Source organism: Melanerpes formicivorus, unplaced genomic scaffold, assembly GCF_026170545.1.
Source record: "Melanerpes formicivorus ecotype bairdi unplaced genomic scaffold, bMelFor1.0.p_v2 SCAF_6, whole genome shotgun sequence".
Taxonomy (NCBI): Eukaryota; Metazoa; Chordata; class Aves; order Piciformes; family Picidae; genus Melanerpes; species Melanerpes formicivorus.
Genome location: NW_027142358.1, coordinates 24,731,746 through 24,746,682, shown reverse-complemented (window position 1 = coordinate 24,746,682; position 14,937 = coordinate 24,731,746). Strand labels below are relative to the sequence as shown.

At 39.9% G+C, this 14,937-nt stretch overlaps 1 protein-coding gene across 2 annotated transcripts in view; it reads left to right on the top strand.

Annotated features, from left to right (window-relative positions):
• Positions 1–14,937, top strand: part of CTNNA3 (catenin alpha 3) — a 414,270-nt gene that overhangs the window by 324,946 nt on the left and 74,387 nt on the right. For both annotated transcript variants that reach the window (XM_068140126.1, XM_068140124.1), the window contains exon 12: positions 6,005–6,205. In XM_068140126.1, the coding sequence (XP_067996227.1) occupies positions 6,005–6,205 (201 nt within the window). The remainder of the gene's footprint in view (positions 1–6,004; positions 6,206–14,937) is intronic.

The following is a 14,937-nucleotide window of genomic DNA, read 5'->3' as shown; positions in this document are numbered from 1 at the left end:
ACCCCTGTTTTCTTTAAAAATGAAACGTGATAGAACAGATGCAAACATGCACAAGATGACCAAAAACTGACAGTTGGATGTGATGGGTTCCCTTAATATCCCCTCTTGTGAACTTGATAGCAAGTAGTAGGTCATTAGTGAGGTTTCATGATGACCGGAAGCTACCCTTAGGAAGCTCCAGCATTTGGATGGGACAGGTGCCTGTTACCTACAAAAATGAGAATTTTTAAAAATCAGGGGGGAAAGTACAAAATCAAGGAATTTGCCAAATTGAAGTAATGGGTTGCACTTCTGTGCTCAGGGAGTTCAGCAGATATGTTAAATTTGGTTCCAGAAACATTGTGCATTATGGTGTGAAAAACCCTTTAAAATAAACAAACAAACCCCCAAACCTTTGCCCCTCCAAACCCCACAAAATGCCCCAGCCAAACAACACTCCTCCTTTCCCCCACTAGAAATACACCAGCTGGAAAAACTCATCTAATGAAAAGGCAACTTCTCTTTCTGCAAGTTTGACACTTTGAGAGGTGAAGATTTTCAATAGTAAACAGTGCAATTCACAGATGTGTAGAATCCTTCCACCAGGAAAACTGGCAAATTCACAGCTTACAATTTATCATTTTATGAAGGGAGACTTTGGAGTTTCTACCCCAAATTAGCTCTTGTCAATTAAATGTTTTCCATCTGTTATCATTTGTCCTATCTGTGGGTTGGCTGTTATACAAGCCAGAATTCTTAGGTGTTTGTCAGATGTTCACTACAACAGATATAAAACAGTTACAAGATAATATTTTCATCAAGTCAGTGTTTTCACTTGAACAATTTAGAGTGGCAGATGGCTATTACCTTTTGACAGTATTTTATAGACAGAAATTAAATAGCTACCATTTAACATAATATGGTCTGCTTTGTTCCACACATTATAAAACAAGTGATGCAAAAGGCTTCCAATTAGACATCACCAATCTAGAAAAAGGAAATAAGGAAGTAGATGTTCATGTTTGTTAATTCTCCCTGCCCTCCCAACATTAAATCTTTTGAAGGTCAATTGATGTACTTCTGCAGCTGATTCAAAACCAGACATTGAATATTGTTTAGTAATTGCAGTTTTCATATAGGCTGTGGTCCAAAGTAGGGGGATTTCCAATTCATCATTCTACAGCACCTACCCTGGAATTATTAACCAGGCTATCTGCTATGCATTGATTTTTAAGGTATTTACTATGAACTGTTTTGCTGTAATCTGGATGGCTATTTGATTGTTCAAAAGACTTTAGTTTGCAATGGGATAAGACTGGAGCTAAATGAAAAACTCCATACAATTCCCAACATAAACGTAATCTGTTACTTTTGGCATTTTAGACTCAAGGATTTATAATTTACCAAGGCCTTTCTGGTTTTTTTAAAGATATATTTTAATGAAGCTAGATAATATTTTAACTAGATTTGGATTTGGAATGCAGAATTTTAAAAGCAACAATAAATTTTCCATTTCCCAGCCACAGAAGGGCAGAAAACAAATTTATTTATGTCCTGTTAAGGCCAACTCATATTTCACCTAAGGCAATAAAACTACAGACTTCAGCTTTTCTCTTTTTGGTAGAGCAAATGATATGGAAAATTGAATCTCTACTTTTCATAGCACTGAGAATACAACTTTAAAATTTATATATATATTTAATGAAATGAATTGTAGTCTTTATCAGCTTTAACTCATCAGCAGTGTAAGCAGCTCTGCCTTCAAAAGGGGCAAGTGGGGCACAAAATACCAAACAAAGGTTTGTGGAGCATTCTGTGTTTGACAGTCTTCTGCCCGTATGCTGAAGGAGAGTCCTCTTCTGTAGTTACGAGTTCTTCCCCTGACAGTTCTAGCAGAGTGCTTGGAAGTTGATGGGAATGAAGAAATAAAAGAAGAAAAATAACACTCAGCTTCCAAAGAAAAGTCCCCTTTTGTAATTTATCTACTGGAAAGAGAAGCCTTCTAGAATTTTTACCTGAGGTTTGTAAAGATGACAGAAAGGGAAACTGTCTCCTGATGGGGATTTTTGTGAGGGAATGTTCTATTTATTTTATGACTGAATACCAAATACTAAGGAAAATACAGTGTGATTTTTGTAAGACAAATATTCTCCATTAGTCAGTAGCTACAAGGAAGAGGGAAAAGTAATTATTACATGTAAGATAGCAAACCAAGAAGAAAAGTCTTAAGTTGAAGCTGACAGTGGCAAATATTGTGAAAATTTTATGACTAAGTCTGGGAAGGGCTTGTTGATGCAGAAGAGGCATTGCAGTAATTTGTGGAGCTTGGGTAAGTCAGCCTTAGCCCATGCTCTTTTTGCCTGGCAGCTCTTAACCGTTTTTTTTCCCCTTAATATCACAGAATCATAAAATCATTCCAGCTGGAAGGGACCTCAGGGTCTAGTACACTCTACTGCTCAATGCTTGTCCCACACTGTATTCAGACTAAGAACAGAGGTTTTTACCACATCTCTGAGCAGTTGTTTGTTCTTCTGGTGAACCTCATTATACTTGCAGTGATTTTTAATTTTCTTCTTTTTAATTCTCTGTCTCCTTCCCCTCCCTCCCCCCCTGCTTTAGATCCTCACATATTTAATTTTCACTGTTATCTCTCATTCACCAGACTCACACTTCAGTGAACACGTGAAGGAGCAATTAACCTGTTAATGCAGAGTTAAGGTTATCTGGCAGAGTTCTTCATGCATGCCTTGTTCACTAAAACCTAAATTTCTGAGAAATGGTATAGCATGTGAGGGAAGTACACTGATTTATTCATGGCTTCTTGGATCTGTTTGGAAGCACATATTGCATTAGGTCTAAATGTATTGATCTGATGGAGGCACTTTTTGGAGCAGTTCAGCAAAGCTGGGTGTATAATGCAGATTCATTGAAGTGCTACTTGCTGTGGAAGAGGAGAGGTGTGTGGGCACTTGTCAGTGTGGTGGTTTTAGGCTGCATTTGTGATCAGATGTAAGCCCTGTACACGTACCATGAGAATGCTAACACAAATACCAGGGCATTGACGGAACAGTCTGTCTGGACTGTCTGTCTGAGACAGAAGGGGGGTTTTGACTTTCATGCTGCCTAGTCTCCTGGCCTTGTAGTCTAGCTTTCTCAGTTAAAATGTATTTGGTTAATATGACCCTTGTTGTGAGTAAATATTTTTCTCCACTTTTTTATTAATTCTAAATTTTTTCTGTTGATGTTGCCAGGGTCTTCAAACATTAAGTGATTACCAGTGATTTCTTTTTTGAATAATGACAAAGACACACTGTCTTGTAGAATGTAGATAGTGTATTAAAAGAGCCCCAAGTGCTAGTAAAATCATAAGATTGCTTGTGAAGATTTAGTCTTCAATATTCTCTGAACAGTCTCTTCTTAAACGCCTCCAGTGATGGTGACTCCACCACCTCCCTGGGCAGCCCATTCCAATGGCCACTATAAGGTATATAATATAAGCACTGTGAGGTAGCATGTCCAGGTATTGCCCTGTTCTGAAAGGAATGTTGCTTTTTATAAACAGTTTCTTTGTTTCCCATTTTATCATACCAACAGATGGTAGAAGATGGAAACTGTTTTGTTCAGGCTAAACTATCACTGCATATGTTTCTACAGCTGATTTTATGGTTTAAAGCGTGCAGAAAAGTATGTTTTCATTTCCGTCTTGTCTTGAGGAGACTAAACAAATGGAGTTTGCTAATGCTTCTTCATATACTATATTACCTACATTTCTGATAATTATTCTTCTTATTTTTTTCTCTGTAATGTCTCTGTTTGGTACACAGTATTCTTGAACTGAGCAGAGAAGCTGTAATACTGAAGTGCTTGGCCTTACCAGTGCCAAGTGCAGTGGGAGGGCATCACCTCTTCCTTCAGATGACATGCAATGGAAGACCATTTTGTCCAGAGACAGTCTGCAGCATGGCTTTGTCAAAGATAGCTTTATTAGCCAATAGTTAACTCAGCTGAGATATGATTTTTGGCCAGTATGACTAACGCCAAGATCCCCAAGGAAAGTCAGAAGGTACAGTGCACAGCCCATTATAATTGCCACAGTGACTGTGTCCATCTGACAGTTTCTTTAAACTTTTATCAATCCACTGTTACAATTGGCTCTTATGCTAGACACTAAACTCATTACATCATCAACCACAAGGGAGGGGATTCTGCCCCTCTGTTCTCATGAAACGCCACCTGGTGGACTGCATTCAATCCTGGTGACCCCAGCATAAGAGGGAGGTTGAAATTCTGGAGTGGGTGCAGAGGAGGCTGGTGCACCTCCCCTCTGGGGACAAACTGGGAGAGCTGAGGCTGTTCAACTGGAGAAAAGGCGGCCAGGGAAACCTTAGAGCAGCCATCCAGTACCTGAACAGGGCCTACAAGAAAACCAGGAAGGGACATTTTTTACAAGGGCTTGTAGTGGTAGGAGAGAGAATGGATTGAATCTTGAGGGGAAATTTAGACTGGAGATTAGGAAGAAATTCTTTACAGTAAGGGTGGTGAGACACTGGGATAAGTTGTCCAGGGAGGTTGTGAACGCTCCCTCCCTAGAGGTGTTCAAGGCCGAGTAGGATGAGGCCTTGAGCAACCTGATCCAGTGGAAGGTGTTCCTGCCCATGGCACAGGGGTTGGAACTATGTGGTCTTGAAGGTCCCTTCTAACCCAAACTGTTCTGTGAATCCTTATCTTCCTTTTCTGCTTGGAAAGTAGGATACTTTGATGACAATGAAAACTTCACCTAATTCATTTTGTATAAGAGAACAAAGTGTCTGTAAGAAGGATACAGGTTAGAACAATCTCATCTGAACTGTGATCAGTGCTGATTTGTTTCCTTTTTGATTAGATAAGTAAATTTACCTTCAATTAAGGTAAATTTACAAGCTTGTTTGTGCCTTGGGAAAGTTAAGGTAAGCAAGATTTTACTGATTCTGAAGTACCTCATCTGAGAAGAGCTTCAGAATATGGTGAGAGACTGCATGTTGGCTATGGATATTCAAAAAGGCTACTGTTTAGTAGCACCAGCCGGTGGGGATAAGGTCATTTATGCTTACTGAATACACTTATTATTGTCTGTATGTCCTGTTATGATGACAAGAGCTTTTGAGTTTTTGATGTAAGAATGGCATTTGTCAATTTCTCAATTGACCCTGTACATATGACAATGCATGGATGTTGCAAGGAAAGGTGTTGCGTATCTTTTGTAATGTTGCACATCTAGTCTGAGGTGGATGGACTACATACAGTTAGCAAAATCCACATCCATCTTTTTCTTCTTTGAAACAGTATCTGGAAGATACACATCCTAATTTATGCTCCCTGATGATGTTATAGGCTTTGATTGTTAGATTCTAGAATGACTTAAAAGTAGTCTTACCAGTTTGGAAGGAACCAGCTAGTTGGGATCTCAATCCACAACATACACATCTAATTGCATTTCTGTTGAGCACCTGGCCTCAAGTGTGATTTTTATTTCTCCATGAAAGTGCCAGGTTTAACATCTCTTGGAAGGGTTTGGAAGCTGGGAGTTTTCCATGTGTTCCATTCATGCAACATTCCCATTAGGCCACATGTAGTATTTTTTTTTTATTTAATTGCGATTTGTATCACACAAGATAACCAACCACTTGTCTCCATAATGGAAAACCACAGTTTTGACTTGGTAGACACCAGAGAACCTTGTCTTTACACAGGACTAATACCTTTAGTTGTTATCTTTGCTAAACAGTTAAAAGACAAGGTATTCTTCACATGAAGACCCTTAAAGTGTGGTCGCACTACAAGCTTCTGTAATATCTCTGCTAACACTTGGATAACATTAATCCAAATGTAATGGTGGCCTATACTGCTTCAGCTTAGACATGACTGTGACAGCAGAAGCGGGTATTTGTTAGTCCTTTCTCCTGCATGCTGTCTACATCAGCCCCTTCCTTTAATGCTTCAATCTTTGTCTTGAACACATTCACAAGAACTGTTGGTTTGTTTGCAGAAAGCCATATTCTTGAGGATGTAAACAAGTGCATCATTGCCCTGAGAGAGCAAAGTGCAGATGATTTAGATCGTGCAGCAGGCGCAATCCGAGGCCGTGCTTCGAGAGTGGCTCATATTGTTTCGGGTGAGATGGATAATTATGAGCCAGGGGCTTATACTGAAGGAGTGATGAAGAATGTCCAGTATTTGACCAAGAATGGTAAGTCTGATTTCTAAGCTATATTCTCTCTGTAGTGGTGTAAACTTCACTTCGTATGCCACAGTTCAAGTGAATCCTGCAGTTCTCTTACCTAACTCACCAGTTATGCACTAGTGATTCACCATATGGTCTCTAATCTCCCTGGGCATGTTATCCAGTTATGATAACACCATGCAGTTCAATGTTTTTTAAGTTATGGAAGACTTTTATTGGAGTTCTTAGTTAAAGTAGCAGTGTTGGGAGACTTGTAACTGATGAGGCAGCAGCTTTCCACTTGGGCACACTGGCCTCACCGCATCTGTTCTGAGCAGATGAAAGACAAACTCAGAGAATCAGGTTCATGGTTTGTGCATGCTACAACTTTAAGGGCTGTTGAGCAGTGGTTAAATACCCCTGAATAACTTTGATTTTGCAAGGCAATCTTCTTCAGAAAATGGTGAGTAGTGTCCATTTATCTTTTCCTAATACTCAAAAAGGAAACCTGCATTGGCATGTCCCTGTACGGACTGCAGAAATACAACTGTACTATTCTATAAATGTTTTCTGTTGTTTATGACAGTTGTTTATGTAACAGGATTCTCTGGCCTTTCATAGTCTGTACTTAATACAAAGAATTATCTGTGGAGCTCCCAGAACTTCTATGTATTCAGTGGTTGCAAATATTATAGTTGGGCAGTGAAAAAATTGCTATTAAGGATCTTTCGGGCAAGTCTGAAAAATTCTCTCATACAAGATTCAACTTCATGAACTCAGAAGTCTAAATCCTAGCTGTCAGTTTAAACAAATTTCTACTATCTTACATTTGACTGGTATTTACTCTATTTTACTGAGAGAAAATATAAGAATTTTGTTTCAGCTTTCTTAATCAGTTCAAATATTGCCAGACAGAACTGACTTTATGTGAACAAGAGTGAACTGACATGGTGATGAAGTGGCAAAACAGACAGAACAGTGAAAAGAGTTTGAATAACTTGCCTAGTTTTATCTTCTTTTCTGACATTTTGATGAGAAAATCTGAGAACTTTCAACATTACTTCTTTTTATTTTTTCCCCTTAACTTCTGCAAGTACTGTGACAAATACCAAGGGAAGCAGCACTCTCAGGAAAACATAGTTTGATTCCCATGTAAAAGCTGAGCCCTTTTTTTTTGAAAATGTGTTTAAACACATTAGGAGTTGACACTGATTTCTGTTCTGTTGCCTTGCTTTGACAGTAATATATAATGTACTTAAAAATCTGTCTACCTAGAAAAGACAGGAAGACATAAAACTGGTTTTGGTTGGAATGTTTGCCCGTATCAAGAGACATCAAGCATGGCGTCATCTCAAATGTTTTTGCAGTACTTCAAACCTAAGAATCCACTGTGTTTACATAATTCAACAGGAGTGGAAAAAAAAGAACATACACTATTCATTCCTGTCTGTATTTATGTGACCTGCAATGAACAGGCATCAAATCATGAAAATATTTTTGGCTGCTTGATAGTTTTGTTTCTCAATCAGAGAACTGTTTTTATGCTGCCATTAGTTCCCAAGTTACCTTACACAAGTAACCTCTGGCAGTGAAATGCATCCCTTATGCCTAGTGAAAGTGTCTAGAGAGAGAGAGAATGGGAGCCAGAAATGGGAAGGATACAAACAGGATATAAGAAAAAGGAGAAATCAGGCATAAATTGTAGCATGTATGTTGAGGTAGTTAAGAAGAGAGGCAAGTTCTGGTATATTCAAGAGAGGAGCATAAGATGCACAATTCAGTCTCTTCAGCTGGAAGACATCAGACATATCTAAGATGGTAAAGTGAGCTATTCAACAATGATATCATAATACTGCTGTACAATGAGTATTAAAACTGGTGCATCATTTCTTAACTCGGGTTGTGGAGTCCTGTTTAGATAGAAGTTCCTGACAGTCAAGGGGATTTCTGCAGCACAATTAGATGAAATGTCTCCTCTCTCGGGGTTGTGTTATGCCTCTTCTCCATCTACCACTTCCCTTTGCTCCAACAAGAGAATAAACCTTCAGCAGACAGATAATGAGGCTTTGTAAGGGCCCCATTTACATTGCAGTTCAAGTTCTTAAAAGTTAGAGAATAACAGAACTGAAATTGTGTTTGCAGCCTTGACACACTCTGTGTATACGCTATGATGCTGTGTTACGTGGTCGTGCACAGTTCTGTTACAAAACAGTGACATGGTTTATGTTATGGGATGCAACTATTTTAGACATATGCCATGGTCACATAATAGAGGACACTGCTGTCTATAGGATCAGTTTGAAAAACAATGAAGCAGAAGACTGCAGGAAGAGAGTATATCATTTGGGAAGATAGTATCACCAATTTCAATTGTAACTAAAGGTATTTTCCAAGCTAAAAGATTATGTGCTGCCAATACAGAGATCTTCTGTGATAATGTGTCAGTTCATGAGGCTGCAGCTAATTATGAAGTGCAGGAGTGCTTCCCAGCTCTTGGTCTTAGTGAGCACCATTCTGACTGTGTCTTGATTGTACATCACAATGAGATGGGAACAGAGCATGTGCCATCTTGTTCTCAGGTTTCTGTTGGAAGGCATGTAGGTATGTGGGTAGGAAAGCAAAGCACTGTGACCAAATCCCTATTCTAGATGATTGGAAGGCAGCATTGAGAATCATGCCCTGGAAATGTGTGCCCCAGGGTCTGTGTAAAACCTTTATGAACCACTGGAGAAAAGGGTTTCCAATTATGTGGTCGGTGCAGGCAATTGTATAAAACAGCATTTCCTATTTTGATTTTACAAGTGCAAGGGCAGTAGAGCTTCAGGCTGTATTCTGGTGTGGTTAAGACTAAAAACGTTACTACTGGTATCTCTGCCATTCATACTGTCTGGCGCTGTTGATTAGATTAAAATACGCAGATCCTGGCACTCTGATAGGATTAATGTCCTGTAGCATGAAAGCAAAATGAAACCTTTAGAAATACTGTCTAGAAAAAGCTGAGGAATTTGCAATTCAATGTACTGCATTTTTAAATGTTGAAGTCTATTATTTTACTGCCTGCCAGAATCTGCAGTTAAATTTAAGTAAACAATTTATATTATGACATATATCTGTTGATACAGTAAAAAGCCTGTAGGTATGGTAAATTTTGTCTCCTGTTGCTTTCATGTCTAAATATAATATTTATTTGTGTGTGCACACATATATGTCCTCTGTTTACATCTAATGATCATGAAAAAAAGGCTGGAGTCTAAGTTGCAAGTGTTTAACAGTTTTAAGGAACAGGTGGAAGTGTCTTTCTCTGAATCACTGGGATTTTGAGTCATAGTATCATAGTATCATTCAGGGTTGGAAGGGACCACAAGGATCACCGAGTTCCAACCCCCCTGCCATGGGCAGGGACACCCCACACTAGATCAGCCTGGCCAGAGCCTCATCCAGCCTGCTCTTAAACACCTCCAGGGACGGGGCCTTGACCATCTCCCTGGACAACCCATTCCAGGGTTTCACCACTCTCATGGTGAAGAACCTCCTCCTCACATCCAGCCTGAATCTCCCCACCTCCAGCTTCATTCGATTCCCCCTAGTCCTATCGCTACCTGAGATCCTGAGAAGTCCTTCCCCAGCCTTCCTGTAGGCCCCCTTCAGATACTGGAAGGCCACAATTAGGTCACCTCGGAGCCTTCTCTTCTGCATACTGAACAGCCCCAACTCCTTCAGTCTGTCCTCATAGGAGAGGTGCTCCAGCCCTCTGATCATCCTTGTGGCCCTTCTCTGGACACGTTCCAGCACCTCCACGTTCCTCTTGTAATAGGGGCTCCAGAACTGGACACAGTACTCCAGGTGGGGTCTCACCAGGGCTGAGTAGAGGGGGAGGATCACCTCCCTCGACCTGCTAGCCACACTTCTCCTGATGCAGCCCAGGATCTGATTGGCTTTGCGGGCTGCAAGTGCACACTGAGAGCTCATGTTGAGCTTCTTGTCCACCAGCACCCCCAAGTCTCTCTCCTCAGGGCTGCTTTCCAGCCAGTCACTGCCCAGCCTGTATTTGTGCCTGGGATTGCCTCGACCCAGATGCAGGACCCTGCACTTGCTCTTATTGAACTTCATGAGGTTGGCTTGTGCCCACCTCTCCAGCCTGTCAAGGTCCCTCTGGATGGCCTCCCTTCCCTCCAGCGTGTCTGTGACACCACACAGCTTGGTGTCATCAGCAAACTTGCTGAGGGTGCACTCAGTGCCACTGTCCATGTCCCCCCCAAAGATGTTGAACAAGACAGGTCCCAGGACTGATCCCTGAGGGGATCAGAGTCCATTATTTTATTCCTAACAGTGCTAATGAAAATACAATAAGGCATTGTCCACTGCTGCTTGCAGACAGAATTATGAAATATTTTGTAATTCACACAGAGATAGAGCTTAGCTTTAGGTGGAAGAATAGTAACAAAGTTGTATTGAGAATGAAAACCAAGTGTTATTGTTCTCAGATTCATGGTGAACTGTTAAGCAGATAACTGCTAGGACAGACAATACTGTTCTCCCTTTGGAGCATGCAATAATACAAGAGTTTAATCTCTGAGACAGAATGGTGATATGAAATGGAAGGTTGAACATGAGTTTGAAATTTTTTTCTCTCTTCAGAAAATCTTTATAAACCTGTATCCATGGCTGTGAATTCAGAATTTGTCAGTATGAGAGTGATGGAGGTCAGATTTATTTTTTTACAAATACAAATTATGTCTCACTGGAAGTCATTAAAACTTACTGATGTCCTACTTCCACCCGTAAGCTGTGTGTAGTAACTGAATTGACTGGAATCAAGTAGTTTGAGATTCCTGTTCTTCTGATGTGATATCGGCAACATAGCTTGTAATACCTAAAAAGGAGGTTTTAGTAAGTGAGAAATTGTCTGGGCAAGTACAGATTGGAGACATTTCAAAGTAGGGGGAATAACCTCATATCCAAACAGTCCCCATAACTTAATCATGAGACTCAAGAATATTTAGCTTTTACACAATGAAAATTCCTTTATATAGCAAGAGAAGTACCAAGGACCATTTATGGCCTTGTGGTAGGTTGAAGTTTCCCCCAGCATTAACTCACCACAGACTAACTCAGAAGCAAATGAAAGCTGTATTTACAAGCAAAAACTACACTCTACAATGGAATGCAATGGATATATACAAAATATACAGTATTTACAATATTATACAGATATTTACAATTAGCAAATAACACAAAAACCCCCCTGGTCCCCAAAAGAGAGAGAACAGAAAGGATGCTCCGCTACCCCCCAAACCTCTCTTCCCCACCTCCCCCTCCCCCTTCCCCCACCCCCTTGTACCAGAGGAAAAGAGGAGTTGAGATGAAGGAATGTTAGTTCTTATCTTCAAGGTCAGCCAGAGGCATTATTGTCTTCCAAGTGAAGCAGAACAGCCAAGCCAGAGAAAAGAAAAGAAATGGGGATGGAAGTGAAATGATTGTTATGGTACAGCTGCCCCTATCCTTCATTTTGTCCAATCAATTTGTTTAGAATAATCTTTTGTTTTCCTTTTTACACCCAATAGTGATTTATTTATATTTTTCTACTTTTCTGCTCAAAATCTGCAGCTAAATTTTAAAGGCATAGCCTAAAACTGCCGCCGGCCCCATTAGCTGTATGACAGTTGTGTAGACCTGTTACTCATTATTTTCCCCCAAATTCTAACTTTTCCCCAAATTTCTAGCATATATGCACAGCCAGTTTGTACATTTCATTCTTGTGTCAATGTGAACCACTTTTCTGCTTCCACCTGGATTAAAAACACTTGGCCCCAGTGGGCCAAGTACATTAAACCTTTATATCCATTCTGGAGAATATTTACATTTTAAACCTTCCCAAATTTCAATTGCATTTCTTTTGAAGTCCTTCCTTTTGATTTTTGTCCTGAAAGTCATTGTGTTCTTCCAGACCCAGCTGTCTTTTGTATTGGCAACATGCTTTAACATCATGCTCTTTGCCAATATTACTGATGGATTTATTTATTTGTTTGTTTCTTGGCCCAAATATTGTTATTCTGGCCACCTTTGGTGGTCTCCTCTTACTTTTCTAGCCCTTTCAGTTGTAATCAGACTGTATAGTCTCCATACTAATACTATTCTATTCAACCTGAAACAGAGATTTCCTGTATGGTATTTCATTAAATGATTCTGCAGGTGTTGCATTACTTTTCTCTGGGAAAAAGTATTTTATCTTAGCAATAAAAGACAGTGTTATCTGATACAAGCTTCTTTCCATCTTCTGCTTTTTATTTAGCTTTTCCACTTCTTACATGCTGATGTGCACAAGCTTAATGGCTTTGCATTTTCCTAGAGACTTCACTTGCCTTTTTCAAATGCAGTTTACAGGCTAATTGGAACAGCTTGTACAAAATGACTGACAGTTTCCTTTGTCTGCTGAGCCTTTCACATAGGGATTGTCTCTTTTCTCTCTTACCTGGAAGACACCCATCAAGGAGGAAACATAAGAAGACTTTATGGTCTGTTTTCTCCTACCCACTCTGACATTTGGTACTTAATTTATCTTCTTTTGGTGTGCCATCTAAGTCAAAATGGGGAGAGAGAATTACCTTCAGAGACTTAACTGACTTATCTTGAGGCTTTGAGCAGTCGAGTTGAGGCCTTGAGCAGCTGAGTCTAGTTGAGCAATGCCTCTGCCCGTGGCAGGGAGGTTGGAATCACAGGAATCACCACAGTTGGAAGAGACCTCAATGATCATCAAGTCTAACCTGTCACCACAGACCTCATGACTAAACCATGGCACCAAGTGCCATGTCCAATCCCCTCTTGAACACCTCCAGGGATGGTGACTCCACTACCTCCCTGGGCAGCCCATTCCAATGACAAATGACTCTCTCAGTGAAGCACTTTCTCCTCACTTCGAGCCTAAACTTCCCCTGGTGCAGCTTGAGACTGTGTCCTCTTGTTCTGGTGCTGGTTGTCTGGGAGAAGAGACCAACCCCCACCTGGCTACAACCCCCCTTCAGGTAGTTGTAGACAGCAATAAGGTCCCCCCTGAGCCTCCTCTTCTCCAGGCTATATGATCTCTGAGGCCCCTTCCAACCTAAGCCATTCTATGATCCTAAGATACATATTCAGATTAGATACGATGAACCAGTTGTTGAAGCTTTGGAACACTTTTTGCAGTATGAAAGATACTGACATGACTAACTTTATGCTAATTGATGTATTTGGAGGTAGGAAGAATGAGGTGGATGAATCTCACTTATTCTGCGGTGCAGGCAGAAAAAAATAATTAAATAATTCATTTAAAAGAACAAGGATTTTTAATGAAAAAACACTTTCCACTTATCATTTATCACCCTCCAAATGAGATTTAAAGTTAATAATTGCTATTTGAGTCTGTTTAGTATTCAGAAGGTTTTAACTTAGCTTGTGAAAGCCAGAGACTGCAGAAGCAGAGTGCCTTTTCGCTGTAAAATCCTAAAAATAAATTTAAGAAACCCCAGGACATGGTAGAAAAACTGAAGCGAGACCTGCCTCTGCAAGCTTATGGAATTGGTGAATTTATGAAATTGCTGTACAACTGAGACAAGGAACAGTTTGTAAGAAACTATGCAACAGAGAATTAGTTTCAGAGGGAACAAAAATCTGAAACTGACTAATAAAAATGCTGAGGATGGTTGCAGGACTTAGCTTGAACCATTTTTTTGTTTGTTTATAATTACATAATGATTGTAAGGCTATAACTTAAGCAGTAACATCTCATTCTTGTGACTCTTACTCAGTTGCAAAGTCAATAACCTTAATTTGGTTAAGTCTGCAGCTAGCTTTTCTTCCCCTTAAAGCTCTCTTCCAATGCCTCAGTGAAACTATGTTAAAAATGTTAGCTTTAAAAACTGTGAGATTTTCTTCAGGTGTGAAGAATGGTGAGAAAAATAGGAAGAAATGTCATCACTTCTGTGTGTGTGGGGGGGTTCCACATGATAAAAAAAATGACCCTGAACCTAATGCCATTTTTTCTGCCAAGTCCTGGGGGTTTTTTTGTTGTTGTTTTTTAATTTCCTGTAGCTCAAAACCAGCACTCCTTCACTCTTAATAACAGTAATTGTAAACACCATGAGGGAGGTAAGATGCCTTTACACATTTGCTTGCTTTAAAATGCTGTTGCAGTTAGTGATCATCCAGGGTGGTGGGCAGAAACTCCTCTTCAGTGCACTGTTCCCACAGTCTTTGTTTTGTAAAAGCTTCACAGTACCTGTCCAGACTGACTGTGTCCCTTGACACACAGTCTCCAGAAACCTTTCCTCCTTATCAAGACAGAAGTTAGTAAAAGTAGCATTAAAAACAAAGTATTAAAATACAATAAATTTGTGGGGTTTGCAAAGTTAATAATTTACAGTTTTCCTGTTAGTTTTTTATACTTTTTGGATTAGCATATTAAATATATTTGTTTTACTAGCATGGATTTGGCATGCACGCTCTTGCTTCAGCTAGTTACGTGTGAAGTGGGGAGACAGTCTTTGGTGTTTGAATTTCCACTAGGCCTTTATAAAATAATTGGTTTATTCCTGTAGGGCAAGTGAGAGTGAGGATGTGGTGAGTGATTGGTGTTTTCCCCTCTGCATCAGTATAATAAATCTGCATCTGTGTGTGTTCCAGGACACAATTTTGGTTTCTTTCTTTCATTTGTTGGGTTATTTGGGGAGGGATGAGGGATTGTGTATTTGATTTTGTTATTGTTGTTTGCTTTTGTTTATTTT